Source organism: Penicillium chrysogenum (assembly GCF_028827035.1).
Source record: "Penicillium chrysogenum strain IBT 35668 chromosome Unknown utg000002l_segment0_segment0, whole genome shotgun sequence".
NCBI lineage: Eukaryota > Fungi > Ascomycota > Eurotiomycetes > Eurotiales > Aspergillaceae > Penicillium > Penicillium chrysogenum.
In genome coordinates this window covers 2,594,983-2,613,448 of record NW_026622750.1, presented here as the reverse complement: position 1 = coordinate 2,613,448, position 18,466 = coordinate 2,594,983, and the positions used below count along the sequence as shown (strand labels likewise).

Below are 18,466 nucleotides of genomic sequence, written 5' to 3'. Positions count from 1 at the left end.
TGAACTACATCGAAGAATGTTGTACGCGTTCGAAAGCCGAACGCCTTAGAAATCTCCGTCGGCATTTGATATATGTTCGGAGTGCTAGCTGGTAATTTCGGTGATTGATGCTATTCAAAGTTTTTTAAGTGTCAGCGGGTACCTACCCACCTGGTACATATGTAGACAGCTATATGTACTTGATTTCCTCTGCCGGGTGGAGCTTTCCTATCTTAGTATCTTAGCTGCCGCCGCTTTTATGAGGGCGCTCAGAGTCAGGCTCACTGGGTAGATTTCAGTCCGGGCTCAGGCTCACTAAGCTGCTCAGACTAATCACGTGACTGCTCAATGAGCGCTCAGAGTCATCTATTGAGCACCCAGTCTACACTCAGACCATACCTACAGTAGTAAGCATTCCACATGACTCCCCCTTATTTCTGGCGTTAGCCGCCGTGGTCAATGCCAACCTTCTGACATTTTCCTCGAGATTGAAAAGCATAAGCATCCCTTCAGAGAGGTTATGAGGATCTCGCGGACTATATGGTTAAAGGCAGAACGATTTAGAGATTCTTTGCTCTTAGGGTTGAGAGCTCCTTTCTAGATATGGAAACACTTCTACCTTTGTTTGCAGGACTTCGTCAGGCTTTCAACTTTGAAGACGAAGAGTGGGAGATGTGGAAGAGCAAGGCTCTTGATAAATGGAAAGATGACGAATTGCTTCCCAGTTTGTTAGCCAGAACAGATAGGAGGGCACCATTTATGCTTGACGTACAATAAACACAATCCACGAATGTAATAAAATGATCCACTATCAAGCGTGATATCATCAACCTCAAGGAAAAATGGCTGAACGGCATTTACCCGAGTTAGACGAGAGAACTGACCCAGGTACCGACGCATGCTAACCCGCGGCGGGTTTGGTAAGGTGGATCGAGGTCACGCTGGGGTTGTGGAGAACGGACAAAACGGCGAAATCTCCGCGTGTCGATACACTTCACCTTCGGTCATTGTGGACCAAAGTGGAACTGGGGAAAACATGGAGACAGGCACCTGGGCAGGTTATAAATCAGGCGCGGGATATCGGGGACCGCTATCCTTTTTTTTTTTGCATTTTGCTATTAACACACGATTGCCCCCATTGCGACACAACAGGGTATCAAATATGGCAGAGGCATTATCAGATCACGTCGAGGAGATCTCAAATGAACCTCAAATGACCGTGCAGGATAAGAGCGAAAAGGGTGATATTTGTAAAGATGTCCTCCTGGACGCCGAATACTCGCACATAAATCACCCCGAGCCATGGCGATTTGAGCACTGGATTCCTGGCGGATATAGCCAGTCCAGGATGATAAGATTCAAGAATCCATCGACGACGTACAAGGCCATCAACTTCTTTGCCGGTACGTGACTCGTGAACGCCTGCTATTTCAACTCTTCGCTAACTCAATATCAAGGTACTGCGATTTGCTTCTACGGGTATGATCAAGGTGTTATGTCCATGGTCAATCTGAATCATGATTATCAGAAGCTTATGGGAATCTATCCCCTCAAAGGTATGTTTCCAATGATGCTATACTCCAAATTGTTTCTCATTGTGTCCCTAGGAAGTTCTAGAAACACAGCAGCCGAGGGGGGTATCGTTGCTGTATACTATGGGGGCACAATGATCGGTGCGCTCATGGCTGGTGCATTGGCAGACCGATGTGGACGTGTGAAGGCCATTGTTTTTGGTTGTTTGTGGGTTGTTTTGGGCGCTGCGCTTCAAGCATCCGCTTATAATATTACGTGGATGTGTTTTGGGCGTGTTCTTGGTGAGTTTCTCGTTGCATATGGAACTACAACATACGGCGATAAACTGACTGGTTTCTGCCTAGCTGGCATTGGTGTTGGGGCCATTGATTGTGTAATTCCGGTCTGGTCAGCAGAAGTCAGTAGTCACTCGGCTCGAGGTACATTTTTGGCTCTTGAATTTGTGATGGTATGTTTCCTTCGGATACCGAACTTGCCAGAAAACCAGACTAACTCTCCCGGCTTAGAATATTGGAGGCCTGGCGATGGCTTACTGGATCGAATACTTCGCATCGTTGAATCCCAACCAGTCCATGGCTTGGCGTACACCTCTCGCCCTCCAATTAGTCTTCATCTTCTTCATCGGAATTGGAATCAACTTCTTCCCTGAGTCCCCTCGCTGGTTGATGAAGATGGGTCGATACGAAGAAGCACGGGATATCCTGCAAGCCACACGACCCGGCGATATCGAACCCGAGGCACGGCAGATCATTCAGACAGTGCAGTACGAGATGAAAGTATCATCAGCAAACCAGTATCTTGCGATGATATTCCCCAAAGACGAATATACACGCAAGCTGGGATGGCGAGTATTCCTCGCCGTGTGGTTGCAGATCATGCAACAGCTTGTCGGCATCGGTGTCGTCACTGTCTACGCCGTCGACTTATTTTCCACAGCGGGTTTCAACGAGAACTTGTCCAAGCTCCTGGCTGGCTTTAACAATATTAGCTATATGTTTTCCGTCTTCTTCGCGGTTATCACTTTAGATCGATATGGGCGCAGACGTGAGTACCTCCAAACACCTTTTCTTCAAAAGCGATAACTGAATCTTGCAGAAACAATGCTCTGGGGCGCTGTCGTCATGTGCATTGCCCTTCTTGTGGCAGGTATCCTGGATATGTATGCCCAAGAAGCCGGACCAAACCAAAGGAAATATGGAGCCGGCGTCGCGGCCATGACCTTTTTTTATACGGCTACATTTGGTGCTACTTGGCTGACAACACCTTGGCTCTATCCAACAGAGGTGAATTTCTTCACTCTTTCACAAATGTATATCATACTGATAATGATTTAGATCTTCCCGTTGACTGTCCGTGCCAAGGGAGGTGCGTGGTCCGTTGTAGGCTGGTCGATCGGAAATGGCATCGTGACAATGATCACTCCTTTCCTCTTCCAGGCCATTGGATATGGTACGCTTCTACTCCTTGCCGGACTGAATGTATTTGTCATTCCGTTCCTTATCCTACTCTATCCCGAGACGGCTGGTCGGAGTCTAGAGCAAATGGATGTTTTCTTCGACAATGCCGATTCTTTGAATGTGTTTACTGCCAGCAAGAGAATTCGGGGAAAAGGGTTTGACGATTGGCAGTGGACCAAGAAGGTCACAACGAGGGACACTCCTGTTGATTAAGGAGGTTACATAGTGCGTTGTTAGATGGCAGTGGACCAAGAAGGTCTCAACGAGGGACACTCCTGTTGATTAAGGAGGTTACATAGTGCGTTGTTAGATACTAGCTACTTTCCAGTGGAGAATGTGAGACTTCTTTGTAGATCAAAAATGGCTCAGTTCTTGTCGACGTAATGGCCTCGGATCCCCCTTCTCCGAGACATGTTCAAGAGATATTCGGGCCGACAGCCTTTTGCAGCTCGCCGAATGCACCGCGCTCGGTGCACGGGGGTAACTAGCCATAAAATGGACCGAGGTGTGGAGTTGCCAATACTCGCCGTGAAGGCATGAGCCGCCCAGTGGAGACGTGAACGGCTAAGACGCCGTAACCTCCGTTAGACCACGATGAGGGTTTGTGTCGGTGACTATAGGTCTGAAAAGTATTTAAATGCGGGTTTCCGAAAGATTGTTGAAAGAAGTTTGTCCGCCATTCAGTTCGAGTGATATCAATTTGACAGAAAGCAAGATGCATTCTATGGAGGTCCGTGCTCACAGTCTTGATCTATAAGCTTCATCTAACAAGGAAGAAGAACTTGTCATTTGTTCTTGAAAAAGTTCAAACTCTGAAATTCGAGAACCGGCCTACTCCTCAGCTACAGGACCCCCATGATGTCCTGGTGAGGGTGAAGTTCACTGGGATTTGTGGAAGCGATGTGAGTGACTGTCCAAAAGTATCGATTCAACCGCGCAATATCTAAGCTGGGAATGTATTTTTGCAGGTACACTACTGGCACGCCGGCCAGATTGGGCCCTTCAAAGTCGAGCAACCGATGATCCTAGGCCACGAATCCTCAGGAATCGTCGAAAAAATCGGTAACAAAGTCACAACCCTAAAAGTCGGCGATCGCGTCACAATGGAGCCTGGCGAGCCATGCCGTCGCTGCGATGCATGCAAAGTCGGAACATACAATCTGTGCCCTGACATGGCATTCGCCGCCACCCCTCCGTACGATGGTACCTTAGCGAAATACTATCGCCTCCCAGAAGATCTCTGCTATAAGCTACCAGAAGGCATGACTCTGGAGCAAGGCGCACTTGTGGAGCCGCTCAGTGTTGCAGTGCATCTCGTGCGACGGGCAGAGGTGTCCCCAGGTGCATCGACTGTCGTTTTCGGTGCGGGGCCCGTTGGACTGTTGTGTTGTGCTACAGCTAAGTCGTTCGGGGCATGGAAGGTCGTTGCTGTAGATATTCAGCCCAAGAGGCTGGAATTTGCGAAACAGTATGGCGCAACGTCGACTTTCCTACCGGGCACTGTTACAGCAGTGGAAAACGCTGCGCGTTTGGTTGCCGAAAGCGGTCTCGGTAATGGTGCTGATATCGTGATTGATGCGTCTGGAGCGGAGGCCTCGATCAATACTGGTATACATGTTCTTCGTGCTGGTGGTACGTATGTCCAGGGTGGTATGGGGCGTGACGAGGTCAATTTCCCTATTACGGCTGCGTGTACGAAGGAGTTGAACGTCAAGGGGAGTTTCCGGTACTCCAGCGGTGACTACAAGCTTGCGATTGAACTCATTGCTTCTCAGAAAGTCAATGTTCAGGATTTGATCTCTGATATATTCAAGTTTGAGGATGCCGAGCGGGCTTTCGAACAAGTGAAGGCCGGGGCTGGCATCAAAACCCTCATCGCGGGTGTTGAAGAATGATGTACACATTGGCGATAGAAAAGGATGTTGGATAAACCACTGGTTATTGCAGGACTAGTATTGATTGTGATTATGGCCACAAATAAAAGTCTTCGCAAATTTGAACAACTGTGACCACAGAATACAGTAGCCCTATTCAGGAAGAAACTTCAGATGATACCCCTAGTGTACCTCTTTATCTAGTCCAGTTGGACTATAATGCAACACAAAATCCCATAAGGGCCTTTTCTGACAAAGAAAGTCCTCGAGTATGCTTGCGTTCGTTCTAGATCCACCCGCAATGCGTCCACCTGTGGATCTTCGGGGGAAACGGCGAAACGCCCGCAGAGTATACATAATTCACCTATCTTCACAGTGCTTTGCTTACTGGCTGATTTGCGATTTTCGTTTATGAGTTTCAGTGAAATTACCCCATCTAGGGCATAACCTGGTCCCATATATAGCTCGACAAGGTTCCAGATATTATCCATACCCCCTTAGTCTTGTTGTCAACTTTTTCTGTACTACCCAACTACCCCCAGAACTGCTTTGATCACGATGCGAGTCAAGACCGGCTACTACATTGGGATTGATGTGGGAACAGGCAGCGCCCGAGCCTGTCTGATTGACAATACTGGCGAGATTGTCAGCGTCGCCTCCGAAAATATCGGTCTTTGGCAGCCAGAGCAGGACTATTATGTATGTACCAACTCCAAAAACAGGACCACTTCTTCTCCCTTCGTTTCCGAATTTGGCGCTAACACTTAAAGGAAATATAGGAGCAATCAACCGCCGATATCTGGCGATGCATCTGTCTTGTAGTCCGCCGAGCCCTCGACGAACACCAAACACCAGCGTCGCAAGTCCACGGTATTGGATTCGACGCAACATGCTCACTATGCCTTTTCTCAACGGAAACCGATGATCCCGTCTCTATCACTGCCCCCGACTTCAACACTGAACGCAATGTCATTCTCTGGCTAGACCACCGTGCATCGAAGGAGACGGATACCATCAACGCCACTGGTCACAAAGTTCTGCGCTACGTCGGTGGAAAAATGTCCCTTGAGATGGAGATTCCCAAGATACTCTGGTTGAAAAACAATATGCCCGAGGAGACCTTTGCGAAATCGAAATTCTATGACCTTGTCGATGCTCTCACGCATATCGCGACGGGCGGAGAGGCACGTGGCTTCTCCAGTATGGTTTGCAAACAGGGATATCTACCTAAGGGCGTTGAAGGAAGTGATAAAGGCTGGCAGGAGGACTTTCTGCAGGAGATTGGGCTAGGGGAGCTTGCTGATAATGGGTTTGATCGTATTGGAGGTGTTAACGGTGAGGTGAGTATGCTTATTCGCAATACTCAAGAGTTTCTCGATGTTAGGGCAGACAAACTAATACATACTTTCAGACTGGTCGGCACTTGAACGCAGGTGACCTTGCCGGCACGCTACACGAGAAAGCTGCTAGTGAGCTGGGTCTTCTCCCTGGTATTGCGATCGGAAGCGGTGTCATCGATGCATACGCTGGATGGATTGGCACAGTTGGTGCTAAGGTTGAAATGAAACAGCAACCAACACCAAACGTAAACCCGGACTCGACATCGAGTGGAAGGGTTGAGGCATTCTCCCGTTTGGCTGTAGTCGCTGGAACATCGTCATGCCATATCGCTATGTCGCCAGAGCCTGTCTTTGTCCCTGGTGTCTGGGGGCCGTACAGAGACACGATCTTCCCGGATTGTTGGATGGCTGAAGGAGGCCAGTCTGCCACTGGTCAGTTGCTCAAGCATGTCCTTGATACGCACCCAGCATCTAATCAGGCACTGGCCGGTGCCAAAAGTGCCGGGGTAAACGTATTCGAGTTTCTCAATACCCGCCTCAACCAGCTAGCAGTCGAGAAAGGCGTGCATTGTGTGGCCGATCTAGCACGGCACTTCTTCTTCTACGGAGACCTGTTCGGAAACCGGTCACCACTAGCAGACTCGAAAATGAGAGGGTCTTTGGTCGGCCCATCAAGCGATATATCTGTCAATAGCCTCGCCATCCATTATTACGGCACTCTGGAGTTCATTGCATTGCAAACAAAACAGATCGTCGACACGATGAATGACTCGGGCCACCATATCGATCACATTTTCATGTCGGGATCACAATGCCAGAATGATATTTTGGTCAATTTGATTGCCTCAGCTTGCGACATGCCCGTCGTGGTTCCACGATACATCCATGCGGCTGTTTGTCATGGTGCTGCAATGCTGGGTGTCAAAGCTGCCACTATTGATGCCGATGGCAAGACAGTCGATTTGTGGGATGTAATTAGTGAAATGAGCCAGTCCGGTAAGGCGTTCTATCCTACTGAGAACAAGCATGAAAAGGCTCTACTTCGGGCTAAATATCAGGTCTTCTTGGATCAGTGTGTGAGGCAACGAGAGTATCGAGCCATTGTGGCCAATGTGACCTGCGATTCCTAGGCTTGTGCTTTTTTGATTTTTTCTTACATGACTTTATCCATTCTATTCTTTCATATTTGAATTGTGCTTTTGTAGTAATAACCAGCGTCGTTCGCATGAGAGTGTATGAACTGTTTGTAGGTATCCATATAGAGGAATCTTCACCCCATTTGTCACCACAATGCCCAACACGAGTTCCTCAATAGCTACAGGCACGGATATAATGTAAAATTCCCCCAAATGATTCAACACAGTAAAACAACCGGAGTATAAGGCTCTTAATGGTGAAGTCACGTGTTGCATCCGGATTTTCACTACTCGTGATTGGTGGGCCCTCGGGATTTCTGGGGAACTACCGCCTACCCGGGGAAGAACAGACGCATCTCTTCTTTGACACTTGATTTGCTTTCTACATCACCACTGCAAAAAGCATGGATCCGGAGCTTGAACCGCACTCATCAGGATCCGATGGCCAGGAAGGAGACCACCCGGCACCCAAGAGAGTCAAAAGAGGATCAGTTCGTCGAAAGCCAGCTTGTCAAGCATGTCGCCGGCGAAAGGTCCGCTGTGATAATGCTCAGCCGGCCTGCGGGTTTTGTTGTGCCAATGAAACCGAGTGTGTATATGTCACTCGCGGGGATGATGGTTGCAAGCAGTATGATCCCAACCTTGAGATATGACTCCCTTTCGAAGTCATACTAAGCAATGGCAACAGAGAAATGAAACAAGTTTTAGAAAGACTAGACACATTATCACAAGCAGTTGATAACATGCAGAACATGCTCAGTTCTAGGGGTAGGTGAAGCCCATGCACTGCAGAATACAAGATACTGACCCGCAATAGATACTCCACAGACTAGTCGGCCTCCAGAGTCATTGATCCAGGACTGCCGGGGAAGTGTCCCTATCAGGGCAGCAGAGTGGCAAAGGGACTACTTGCGGATTCCTGCAGGCCGATGTAGCGCTGACACGGTGCTAACCTGGCCCATCTTCCAAGATCAATTCCGAGAGAGCTCTCTCATCACGACACTTTTTCATTATTCGCATGGAGCATCTGAAGATAGATCAACCGAGTCATGGACCCTGCCAGATGGACTTCAATATACACCAGACGAGCAGATTCCAACACTGGTGGATCGCTTTATTCAGAACGTTCACACCAAGAACCCGATCTTGGATTTAGAATCGCTTATTCGGTCCGGGAGACATGCGGCTGAGTTCGGTCTTCAGTGGGATGCTCAGTCTTGCCTTGTGCTCTTGGCTTGTGCGTTGGGTTGTATCTCGCAGCCATTCACCACTTCCATCCAATTTCCTCAAACTGCGCGATCTCTTCATGACGGGATGGGATGGCGAGCGCCGGGATTTAATTCCAGCTCTGGCACACCGTTGCGAGAAGGCGAGGCTTACTTTATGATGGCTTGTAGGAGAATCGGTCTGTTGCGGTACTCGGTGATCGGAGCCCAGTGCCATTTTTTTGCTGGAGGTATGTCGAAAGAATATTTGATTTCGATAGTGTCCATTCCTAACTTCTGTTCTCTTCTGTTCAGTATTTCTAATGTACACATTCCGCCCGTTGTCTGCTTGGAACCATTTTTACCAAGCCTCTACATTTTACCGACTACGCCTGCGACTGGTTGACGGACTTGACAAATCAGTATACGAAGCAGAGCAATCAGGAGCGTCTGTTACTCAGCGCCTCGAGCAAAGTCTATACTGGTCATGCTTCAAGTCAGAAGTCGAGATTCGCGTGGAGCTCCCGCTGCCGCAATCCGCCATAGCCGAATACGAGTACCCAGCCCTCTTCCCCACACCTCCAACTCTATCAGAGGAATATCCGGGGCGCAGAGATCAGACATCTGATTGGGCTAATTCTGAGAACACAAATCAATCACCGCATGATGATCCGGCCGCCCTGTCTGAGCGGGGGGTATATAATCATGTCTCAAAGCTATTCAATGAGGAGCAAAGCTGGTACTACTACCTTACGGAGGTGGCATTGAGAAGGATTGGCAATCGAGTCCTGAATGCGTTTTACCGGGAAGCACCTTCGACCTGGTCAAACATTAAGCCATTGATTCCGATGGCGCTCGAGTTCGAGTCTCAGATCAATGCGTGGTTCGCGAATCTGCCGCCAGCAATGCAAGCTTATTATGAAAGTGACCCGACCCTAAGCAATACTGGACAGAGATATACGACAGATATCCAAGATTCAATATCCAGGGAACTAAGCTGGGCGCTCAGCAATCGGTTCCTTGAGATACGTCTATGGCTCTACCAGCCATTCCTATTCTTTGCAGTGCACCACCCTATGAGCACCACATCCCCAGCTACGGATAATCCTACATACCCGCTTACCAAAGATGGATTTGGTATAGTTCAAGGTCTCGTGGAATCCGGACTAGACTGCAGCAACAAAATCCTCCAAGCGCGATGCCTTCGCCATCGACATCATGGCATTTGGTTCGACCTTCGGGCTTTAGTGACTGCTTCGCTGATATTTATTGCATTGGCAAGAAGTGGGAATGTCAGTCTTCCCAATATTCATCCTGGGGGCCTTCGAAGTCACTTGAGCCGGACACTCGAGGCCTTGACTTACTGGGAAGACGAAGCACCTGATATCAAGAAAGCTCGAGGGACATTGGATAATCTGCTTCGAGATCTGAGCTAGCTGTGGCTCTTTTGTTGGATGTATATATAAATTACCTGACCTAATTGCATGATTATTTGGATGGCCCATCAATCTAATGCCGATGAAGTCTGTATGAAAATTGACAGCATTGTCCCTTATATGGCCACAGACATGATTACAGAGGGATTTAGAATTTTCTCAATAATCTGTACTATATCTGGAAAAAGAATTAAGCTCAGATGTGAGGATATGCAGCCAAGGAGTCTGGGGTAGGAGATTCAAATACTCCAACGCGGATATTCCCTCAAATTCCCGCCTTCTCCACTCCTCGAGATTTGCATCACTGCCCCGGCATAGCACTCATGGACCGCGTAAAGAGAAGAGGGAGGAGATCTCTTGAATATGAGTATCAGTGGACATACAAGGCTTGCATTCCGCATTCCGTGTGCGCGACGCACAGTAAAGTGTGAGGCTGGCGACAATGTGAGATGTCGCGGATGCATCAAGAAAAACATCAATTGAACCTTTACTTCGAAGAAGCCCTGGTCAAGAGACCAAAAGGATTCCCCTGATACGCCGACTCGGGAAGATATAGAAAGAGATAGGTCTAATAAGTGTGTTTGCCTTGATTCTCAGGGATGAAAGGGGTTAACCTATATAGATCACGGAGAACTACCGGAAGAACCGAAGAAGAAATCAATGAGATCAACGGCAAGTGTTTTCTGCAAATCGTGGAAGGAATAACAGCTAATCAAGACTCACCTTGCAGATTCTCATTTGGATACGCCTCCCAATCAAGATGGTCTTTCGACATCAGTACTGCAGCCAGTGGGTTCAAATCACAACGATGCAATGAGTATTATGTTCGAGGCTGCACTTCAGGAATCGAACGATCCCTCTCATAACATGGCAACGACAGATAATTCACGGAAAACTTTCATTGTTCCATGGATGAAGACGGGATCATCGACCGTCCAGATTGAAGATACGGTATGATTGTAGTCCGTCGTAGTGACGATGACTTTTTCTTTGGTTATGAGTTCCTCTGATCCACTGTGATAGGGTCAGCCTTAACACGCAAAGCCTTCACAAAATGGACTATACTAAACCCGTGAGTCTCCGAACGACCCTCTTCAGCAGCCATATTTCCTATAGCTATCTCAAAGCCACCGAAAAATCTCTCGGCGCATGCTAAAGTAGTGGCAACTATAGGCCTCCCATCTAGGTCGAGACGCCCTTTGGTGGAATACGTATACCACCAAATAAATTCTCTGATTTAAGTAATTTCGAGTATAGGGCTTCCGTTTTCTAGCTTATAACCATCAGATACTCTTCCACTTTCAATCGAAAACCTAAAGAGTTTCAATAAAGAAGGAAATTGGGGAAAAGCGTTACGAGGCCACTTACTCGACCCAGAGCCCGACATACTACGGGTGAAGGGCATTGGACTCATTCTGTACGTTTATACTTCCCACGTGTAGCATCATCCTCTCGGTGGGCTTCCGGTTGGAATCCAGTTTCTTTGCGTCTCGCGCGGCGCCGTTCCCTTGCTAAATCGCAAGTCTGGCGCTTTATACTCATAATCTAGGATTGGAAACTGACGTTTATACGCTGGGACGAAGCATGAAGAGAATAAAAAGAGACAGTGAGCTGCAAAACTCTTGCGAAAAAGTTTTAGAGATTGACTATCCATGGGGGATTTCCTTGTATTTAGTATCTATAGCTCGACTGGATGTTAAGTACCTCATGCAAACTATCCTGGCCATAGCCGGGATTGAGCGAAAGGCACAAGCCATGTGATTTCACACGTCATCATTTCTCAAAGGCCATGTGATGAATAACTTTCCTGAGGGCAGGGGCTTCAACATAAAAGGATGGGCAATGTCAGGTGGATTTTTAGTTGCTGGCGCTAGCATCACAGAATAGATGGCCAATAAATGACCCATATATCACGTGGTTAGATCGTTCTACAGTCGGCCCGGGGGAGCGTTGTGATTATGTAATACCCAGGGGCGTGCTCATTTGTACTCAGTGAGCAAAAAGCGGCAAGTACTGAGCACTAATACGGAAAGGGAAAGCCAAGAAGTGGCAGAGGAAATCAATGAACGTCTCAAAATACCAGCTAAATTCCAGAGGCGGAATAATCAGGTGAATTGAAAATGTAGCCTCCTTGACGTGTGTGCGTATGTAGGAAAGCCAGGGCTTAAGCATGCCACCGGGCTGCTTAACACCCTCTAAAAGCTTCATATAAGGCTATAATTTTACTTGCGTATATCTTATTTACCTCACTGGGGCAAGTGGGCATTATGCTAAGGATGGATCAATTAGTTCTAACCGACACCTCCCCTTCACGTAGCTTTGAGGAAGATGGTGCATTGAGCTAGCCGTGAAGCTCCGGGAGACACCCTAGCATGGCTAATGCTTTGAAATGACTAACTACTTAGGTACCTGCGCGTGTGGGTATCTAGGTAGATCCCGAAACCCGACTCGGCGTTTGGTGAGCACTGTCAGCATAGGCGTCCGGTTTTTGATCGGATTATATCTAGAGGAAACCATTTTCTACGCATTTGGTTTCTCTCAGCCCCAATCTTCTGAGTCTCCTGTCTTGCTTGCCTTAACCCACTCTCTCTTTCAAAATGCAGCCAATCACCCTATACTCGCATCACCTAGGCCCAAACCCCTGGAAGGTTGCTATCATCTTCGAGGAACTGAACATCCCGTACAAAACACGGCATATCGACTTTTCCGAAGTCAAGAAAGATCCCTACCTCAAGCTCAACCCAAACGGCCGTCTTCCCACCATCGATGACCCCAACACCGGCCTCCAAATCTGGGAGTCAGGAGCAATTGTTGAATATCTCATTGAGACATACGACAAAGACCATCGTCTCAGCTACAACACTTTCCCAGAGCAGTGGCAGTTGAAACAGTGGCTCTTCTTCCAAGTCTCAGGCCAGGCACCATACTACGGCCAGGCTGGGTGGTTCATTCGAGTCCATCCGGAGAAAGTTCAAAGCGTCATTGATCGATACGTCAACGAGATCCACAGAGTTACTGGAGTTCTCGAATCAGTGTTGAAAACTCGAGAATGGCTGGTCGGCGACAGGTGTACATACGCTGATTTGTCCTTCGTTGCATGGCAGCGATGGGCCCCTCGTTACGGAGGCGAAGATATCTATGAGAAGTTCCCTCACGTGGGTGCGTGGATGGAGAAGATGAAGGCCAGGCCCTCGGTTCAAAAAGTTCTTGCCGACCAGGATCGTGCTATTGTGGAAATCGAGGGGAACTGAAAATAGACGCGTCTTGGTATGCTGTGAAAAGTTGGTTTTGGGCGGGAAGCAGCAGCTGTGAGGCGCGTAAGCACCTGATCCAGGTCCCCATGAGAAGAGGAGTGCTTTTTAGCAGTGTCATTATCGAATAGAGACATACGTAAAGTCTAGAATATGATCTTGCTCGGCTGGCGAGGCGGAAAGTTTGCGCAACAGTTCCGAATAGGAATTGATTCCATAGTGTCACACGAGGGCAGACATAGCGGACTCTTTAGCGAGGTCTCTCACAACCAGACTGGCTGCTGGATGTTGCGAATTTGATGCAACGAGATGATTCCGTGCCACCTCGGTGAATTACTCGTCCAATAGGAGCAACAACAAAAAGAAAACCCCATGGCAACATATCCCCACTGGTCTCCGGTCTGATTTGTGAATTCGATATGGAGAAGCATATGAATGTAGAAGGTCGCATGGAATCCCTGACACTTGACGTAGATTAGGGCTAGAATGACGTCATTGACGGGTTGCCGATCAACGTGGGAGTGGCGAGCAGGTTTTCCCCGGGTTTTAGTAGACATCATTGGATATTTGATCTCACTTATACGGAAGTACGGAAGTACACAGATCCGAGTGGTAGTGTCGAATGAACTATGGTCGCTATCCCGGTGTATAAGGGCAGAGTGCTCCGCTTCTCGATATGTCAATAACCCAGCCCGATATCATCTGCTGTGAAATCTGCATGCATAGAACAAGCCATTTGTTTATTCTCTGTTTCTTATCCTACACTTCCCCATGTACCATTGTGCAGCCGATATATCTATACAATAGACCTTAATCAACTTAATCAACACAGCTTGTCATATGGCTGCCCCAATGGACTTTCCGGACCCCGAGAAGCCAAAGGCATCAGGCTTCAAAGACGAAACCAACCCACAAGCAAATAAGATCGAAACAGAACAGGGCGCCGACGCCCACGCCGAACATGCCTCCAACTCCGACGCAACCAGCCACGAAGATAAACCCAAGCTGCGTACCGGCGGCAAACCCGAGCTAACAGAAGACGACTGCTACGAAAAGCTCGGCTTCTGCTTCCCAACGTGGAAGAAATGGATGATTCTCAGTGTCATCTTCGTGGTTCAGATGTCCATGAACTTTAACACGGGCGTCTACGCCAACGCCGTCACCGGTCTGACCGAAAAGTTCCACATCAGCGAACAAGCCGCACGAGTCGGACAGTGTGTGTTCCTAGTTGCATACGCATTCGGATGTGAACTCTGGGCACCGTGGAGCGAGGAATTTGGCCGCTGGCCTATTATGCAGCTCTCCCTATTCCTCGTAAACATCTGGCAAATCCCATGCGCCCTCGCACCCAACTACGGCACAATCGTCGTATGTCGTGTTCTTGGCGGTCTCAGTTCCGCCGGAGGCTCAGTCACCCTCGGCATGACAGCCGATATGTGGGAAGCCGACGACCAAGGCTACGCAGTGGCCTTTGTTGTTCTCTCGTCCGTAGGCGGGTCAACCGTCGGACCCTTTTTCGGCGGTATGATCGGTGAATGGCTCACCTGGCAGTGGGTATTCTGGATCCAATTGATCGTTGGAGCCGTAACGCAGATCCTCCACTTCTTCATCGTACCGGAAACACGCACTACTATCCTCATCGACCGCGAAGCGAAACACCGCCGCAAGAACGGAGAAGACATCTGGGGTCCCAATGAACTAAAAACTCCACGTCTAGACTTCCACGACGTCCTACGTATCTGGATCCGGCCATTCGAGATGTTCATCCGTGAACCAATCGTCCTCTTCCTCTCCCTCCTCTCTGGTTTCTCCGACGCCCTGATCTTCGTCTTCACCGAGTCCTTCGCCCTAGTCTTCGGACAATGGTCCTTCAGCGTGCTAGCCATCGGTCTAACCTTCGGCTCAATCCTAATCGGCTACGTAATAGCATACATAATCTTCCTACCCGACATCCACCGACAAATCAAGATACGGCGGCAAAGCGGTACCGCAAGCCGTCTCGCCGAGCGCCGTCTCCTGCTCCTGCTCTTCATCGCACCCCTCGAACCAATTGGGCTCCTCGGCTTCGCCTGGACCTCGATGGGCCCACCAATCCCCTGGGTCGCGCCGTGCATCTTCGCCTGTCTAATTGCAATGGCGAACTACGCAATATATATGGCGACGATAGATTACATGGTTGCGGCGTACGGGCCGTATTCTGCATCCGCAACGGGGGGTAATGGGTTCGCGAGAGACTTCCTCGCCGGTGTTGCGACAATGTACTCCACGCCCATGTACGAGAATATAGGGAGCAAGTATCATCTCCAGTGGGCGAGTACGCTGCTCGGCTGCGTGGGGTTCTTGGTCATGATTCCGATTTATGTGTTCTACTGGAAGGGTCCGGAGATTAGGGCCAAGAGTAAATTCGCGCAGCAGCTTGCTGCTGATCGGGATAGGCATACTGAGAATAGGAGGACGAGTCGGGCGAGGGCTTCTGTTGTGGGGTAGTTCTTGCACCTGGAGATTTTGTATGAATGTATTTAGCCTTTCTCTGATATCGCTGTTACCGTTAGATACCTCTCGGGTAAATGTATACATAGTTTACGGCCATTATTTCTTATGGATTCGAGTTCTAGAGCAGTTCTTACATCTTGGTCGTATGTATTTGGCATGTGCCATCAACTAACTAGCTCTAGTTCTGCTTCTTCGGGAAATATAGGTTGGACAGCAAAACCAACGTGACTTTTGTGGAAGGAATAGAACTCCTATCTCATCCGAGATGCATTACTGGCTCTACCGCCGCGCACAAGAGGGGGAATGTGATCCTGAATGTATAAGATTCCGGGGAAGTTGGGTCCATATCATGTCTCAATGTTTAAATATCAACTTGAAACCCTCAAAGTACAGTGTATGTACAAACAAGACAATCAGCTGTGAAATAGTTTGGTCTTTTGCTTTTATTTTCAATCACAAAATTTCGATGTTATCGATAGATGATAGTTACATCTTAGCCCAAAATAGCGCAATGGCAAAACATTTATAAAGGTATCTCAAGAACGCCACAAGTGCCAGCTTCCCTTGCTTCCACGATGCTCCAACTCACCTCTCTCCAGCTTGAAGGGAACTACCTCATGCGAGAATAGACCTTCCCATGCAAAGAGAAGTTGTGTAAATAAGGAATCCTATCTTATATCTGACCAGACATGAACATCTAGTTCGAGTGCAGCTTCTTGACGCGCATAGCGCCCTCATACAGACCGCGGTCCAAAGCAGCAGCGACAGTCAAAGTACCACCGATGATAGCACAGACACCAGTCAGGAAGTTGGTGAAAGTCTTCGGACGAGCCTCGCGGTTGATAACCTTCATAGGGGAGATATCGTAGTTGAAGAAGACGCCCGGAATACCACCACCAGCATGCACGCGTTCCTTGTGGCCCTCCGCAGCGTCATTTCCGCCGGAAAGAGGACGCTTGTGCGAAGTGACGGAGTACTGGTGAGCCTCGATACTACCATGAGCACCGTAAGCGAGGCCGTGGGAGCCAAGAGGCGCCTTGTCGTAGGCGTTGTGGATGGAGCTCGAGAACTGAGGATCCCAGCCGAGAGGTAAATAGGATGTGGAGACAACCTTGACAAAGTACATGAAGTTGTAAGCAGGTTCGTCGGTTTCCTGCTTGGTATCGTCGAGCGGGTTGGTGTGGTGGTGGTCGGTCCAACCCCAGCGGCCTGCAAGCTCGGAGGGGAGCTGGGGCCCGAAACGAAGCTCGTGAACCAAGTGGGACATCGTGTGTTGCTCTGCCGGGCCGGCATTTGGCACGACGTAGGCGTCCAGGTCATGGACGTGCATGTTGCCTGTGGTGAAGCTACGGCCTGGTGCAATGTGGAAGTTGCCCACTACCTTGTTGACCTTAAGAACACCCTCGATCCGGCACCCCTCGCGGCGCTGCTCAGCGAGCTTCTCGGCATACCCTTCTCGCTTGCATTGCTCGATGTTGCTGCCGTCGCCGAAGGCCCATTGCTTCTCGGCATAGGCTTCGCGCACTTCCTCACAAGTAGTACAGCATCCTGGTTTGATAACGTTGGCGGGTGGTGTTGCTCCACCACATTCACCGCAGTAGTCGGGAGCCAGGTGCTTCGCAGCTTCTGATGAGGAGTGTCTGGAAATGGAAGATAATGAGGTTGCGATCACAGCGTGAATAATTTCGGGTAGCACTTACAGGTCCAAAGCCTGGACATCGATCACCTTGCCGCCTTCATTGTGTGGGCTCAGGCGGACTTTGTTCACGCCATGAGCAACGCCGACCTGCTGTTCACCAGAGACATCCATCACATCCAATGTCAAGAGCTCACATGGCAACCGTGGGAAGGTCATGTTCAAGTGGATCTCCATTCGCTCTCCTGCGCAGCAAAGGAAGTATTAGCGATCTTGCCTCATGCAATTCATTCTGTGCAGGTCCATCATGGGTCTGATCGAGCCCAAACTCTATCCATACCTCGCGATTTATCGACGACAAGCTCCGGCTGCACCACAATTCGTCGGTAGTCGGCCCATTCACCCCATACCAGCCACATAACAATCAATAATGAAGCAATTGTAATGACACCTCCGGAGTTCGTGCGAATGCGAGCATCTTCAACGGTCTTGGCGAAGGCATCTAGCCTCGTGAATCGCGACTTTGCGGGCATCTCGCCGGTCAATTGATGACCATAGGGTGAAGCACAAAATGCCAGACGAGGGTTTGTGGACAGCGGCAGAAAATCAAATGCCTATAAGACAGAGAGAACATGAATAGGTTAGTTAGGTGGTCATTGGACACGCAAGCTCTATTGGATGAGATCCCATCCACCAAACGAACACAACAAAACAAAGAAAACAGGCAAGGCAGCCATACCGACAATAGAGCCCGAGTGAGTCAATTCAAAACTCAATGCGACTGAATCTTCCAGGCACCTGACAATAGAGACGAGAACAAGGCCAATTTGAAGCCTCCAAGTGGCCAGACATACCTGCAGGGCCGATGTATGAGGAGTGCTCGTGAGGACAGACGACAGCATGTGATTGGCCCACCCGGAACAAGGAGATGAGTCATCACCCAATCGGGACTAGTAGCAGACAATGCCGCCTCATCACGTGCCAATCGTCACTTTTTCTTTGAACTCACTTTACTTATTCAAAGGCCCTATTGTTTTTGTCATTCACTGTCACTTTCTTATTGTCTTGCAGCTGCACTACATAATCTGCAGCTCCCCCTTTCCTCCAGTCTTTTCAGTTGCTCTTT

The 18,466-nt window shown here is 49.0% G+C and overlaps 8 protein-coding genes across 8 annotated transcripts; 7 read left to right on the top strand and 1 right to left on the bottom strand.

The window, feature by feature from the left end:
• Window positions 1–1,141: 1,141 nt before the first annotated feature.
• On the top strand, window positions 1,142–3,182 carry N7489_004551 (uncharacterized protein; the record flags this gene model as incomplete). Its single annotated transcript, XM_056710303.1, has 7 exons — window positions 1,142–1,382; window positions 1,437–1,535; window positions 1,587–1,793; window positions 1,857–1,960; window positions 2,019–2,556; window positions 2,608–2,795; window positions 2,847–3,182. 7 exons carry the CDS (start codon window positions 1,142–1,144, stop codon window positions 3,180–3,182), a joined length of 1,713 nt encoding a protein of 570 aa, XP_056568724.1.
• Window positions 3,183–3,684: 502 nt separating this feature from the next.
• N7489_004550 (NAD(P)-dependent alcohol dehydrogenase) lies at window positions 3,685–4,864 on the top strand (the record flags this gene model as incomplete). Its single annotated transcript, XM_056710302.1, has 3 exons — window positions 3,685–3,699; window positions 3,749–3,871; window positions 3,938–4,864. 3 exons carry the CDS (start codon window positions 3,685–3,687, stop codon window positions 4,862–4,864), a joined length of 1,065 nt encoding a protein of 354 aa, XP_056568723.1.
• A 537-nt stretch (window positions 4,865–5,401) lies between these two features.
• Window positions 5,402–7,313, top strand: N7489_004549 (FGGY-family carbohydrate kinase; the record flags this gene model as incomplete). Its single annotated transcript, XM_056710301.1, has 3 exons — window positions 5,402–5,542; window positions 5,623–6,183; window positions 6,255–7,313. 3 exons carry the CDS (start codon window positions 5,402–5,404, stop codon window positions 7,311–7,313), a joined length of 1,761 nt encoding a protein of 586 aa, XP_056568722.1.
• A 410-nt stretch (window positions 7,314–7,723) lies between these two features.
• Window positions 7,724–7,972, top strand: N7489_004548 (Zn(II)2Cys6 transcription factor domain-containing protein; the record flags this gene model as incomplete). The annotated part of the gene is made up of 1 exon (XM_056710300.1): window positions 7,724–7,972. One exon carries the CDS (start codon window positions 7,724–7,726, stop codon window positions 7,970–7,972), a length of 249 nt encoding a protein of 82 aa, XP_056568721.1.
• Window positions 7,973–8,062: 90 nt separating this feature from the next.
• On the top strand, window positions 8,063–9,960 carry N7489_004547 (fungal specific transcription factor domain-containing protein; the record flags this gene model as incomplete). The annotated part of the gene is made up of 3 exons (XM_056710299.1): window positions 8,063–8,087; window positions 8,137–8,775; window positions 8,840–9,960. The coding sequence occupies 3 exons, from the start codon at window positions 8,063–8,065 to the stop codon at window positions 9,958–9,960; spliced, it is 1,785 nt and encodes a 594-aa protein (XP_056568720.1).
• A 2,597-nt stretch (window positions 9,961–12,557) lies between these two features.
• N7489_004546 (glutathione S-transferase family protein) lies at window positions 12,558–13,211 on the top strand (the record flags this gene model as incomplete). Its single annotated transcript, XM_056710298.1, has 1 exon — window positions 12,558–13,211. The coding sequence occupies one exon, from the start codon at window positions 12,558–12,560 to the stop codon at window positions 13,209–13,211; it is 654 nt and encodes a 217-aa protein (XP_056568719.1).
• An 840-nt stretch (window positions 13,212–14,051) lies between these two features.
• On the top strand, window positions 14,052–15,698 carry N7489_004545 (uncharacterized protein; the record flags this gene model as incomplete). The annotated part of the gene is made up of 1 exon (XM_056710297.1): window positions 14,052–15,698. One exon carries the CDS (start codon window positions 14,052–14,054, stop codon window positions 15,696–15,698), a length of 1,647 nt encoding a protein of 548 aa, XP_056568718.1.
• Window positions 15,699–16,401: 703 nt separating this feature from the next.
• On the bottom strand, window positions 16,402–18,242 carry N7489_004544 (retrograde cargo receptor ERV46; the record flags this gene model as incomplete). Its single annotated transcript, XM_056710296.1, has 4 exons — window positions 16,402–17,344; window positions 17,405–17,585; window positions 17,681–17,954; window positions 18,195–18,242. 4 exons carry the CDS (start codon window positions 18,240–18,242, stop codon window positions 16,402–16,404), a joined length of 1,446 nt encoding a protein of 481 aa, XP_056568717.1.
• Window positions 18,243–18,466: the final 224 nt, after the last annotated feature.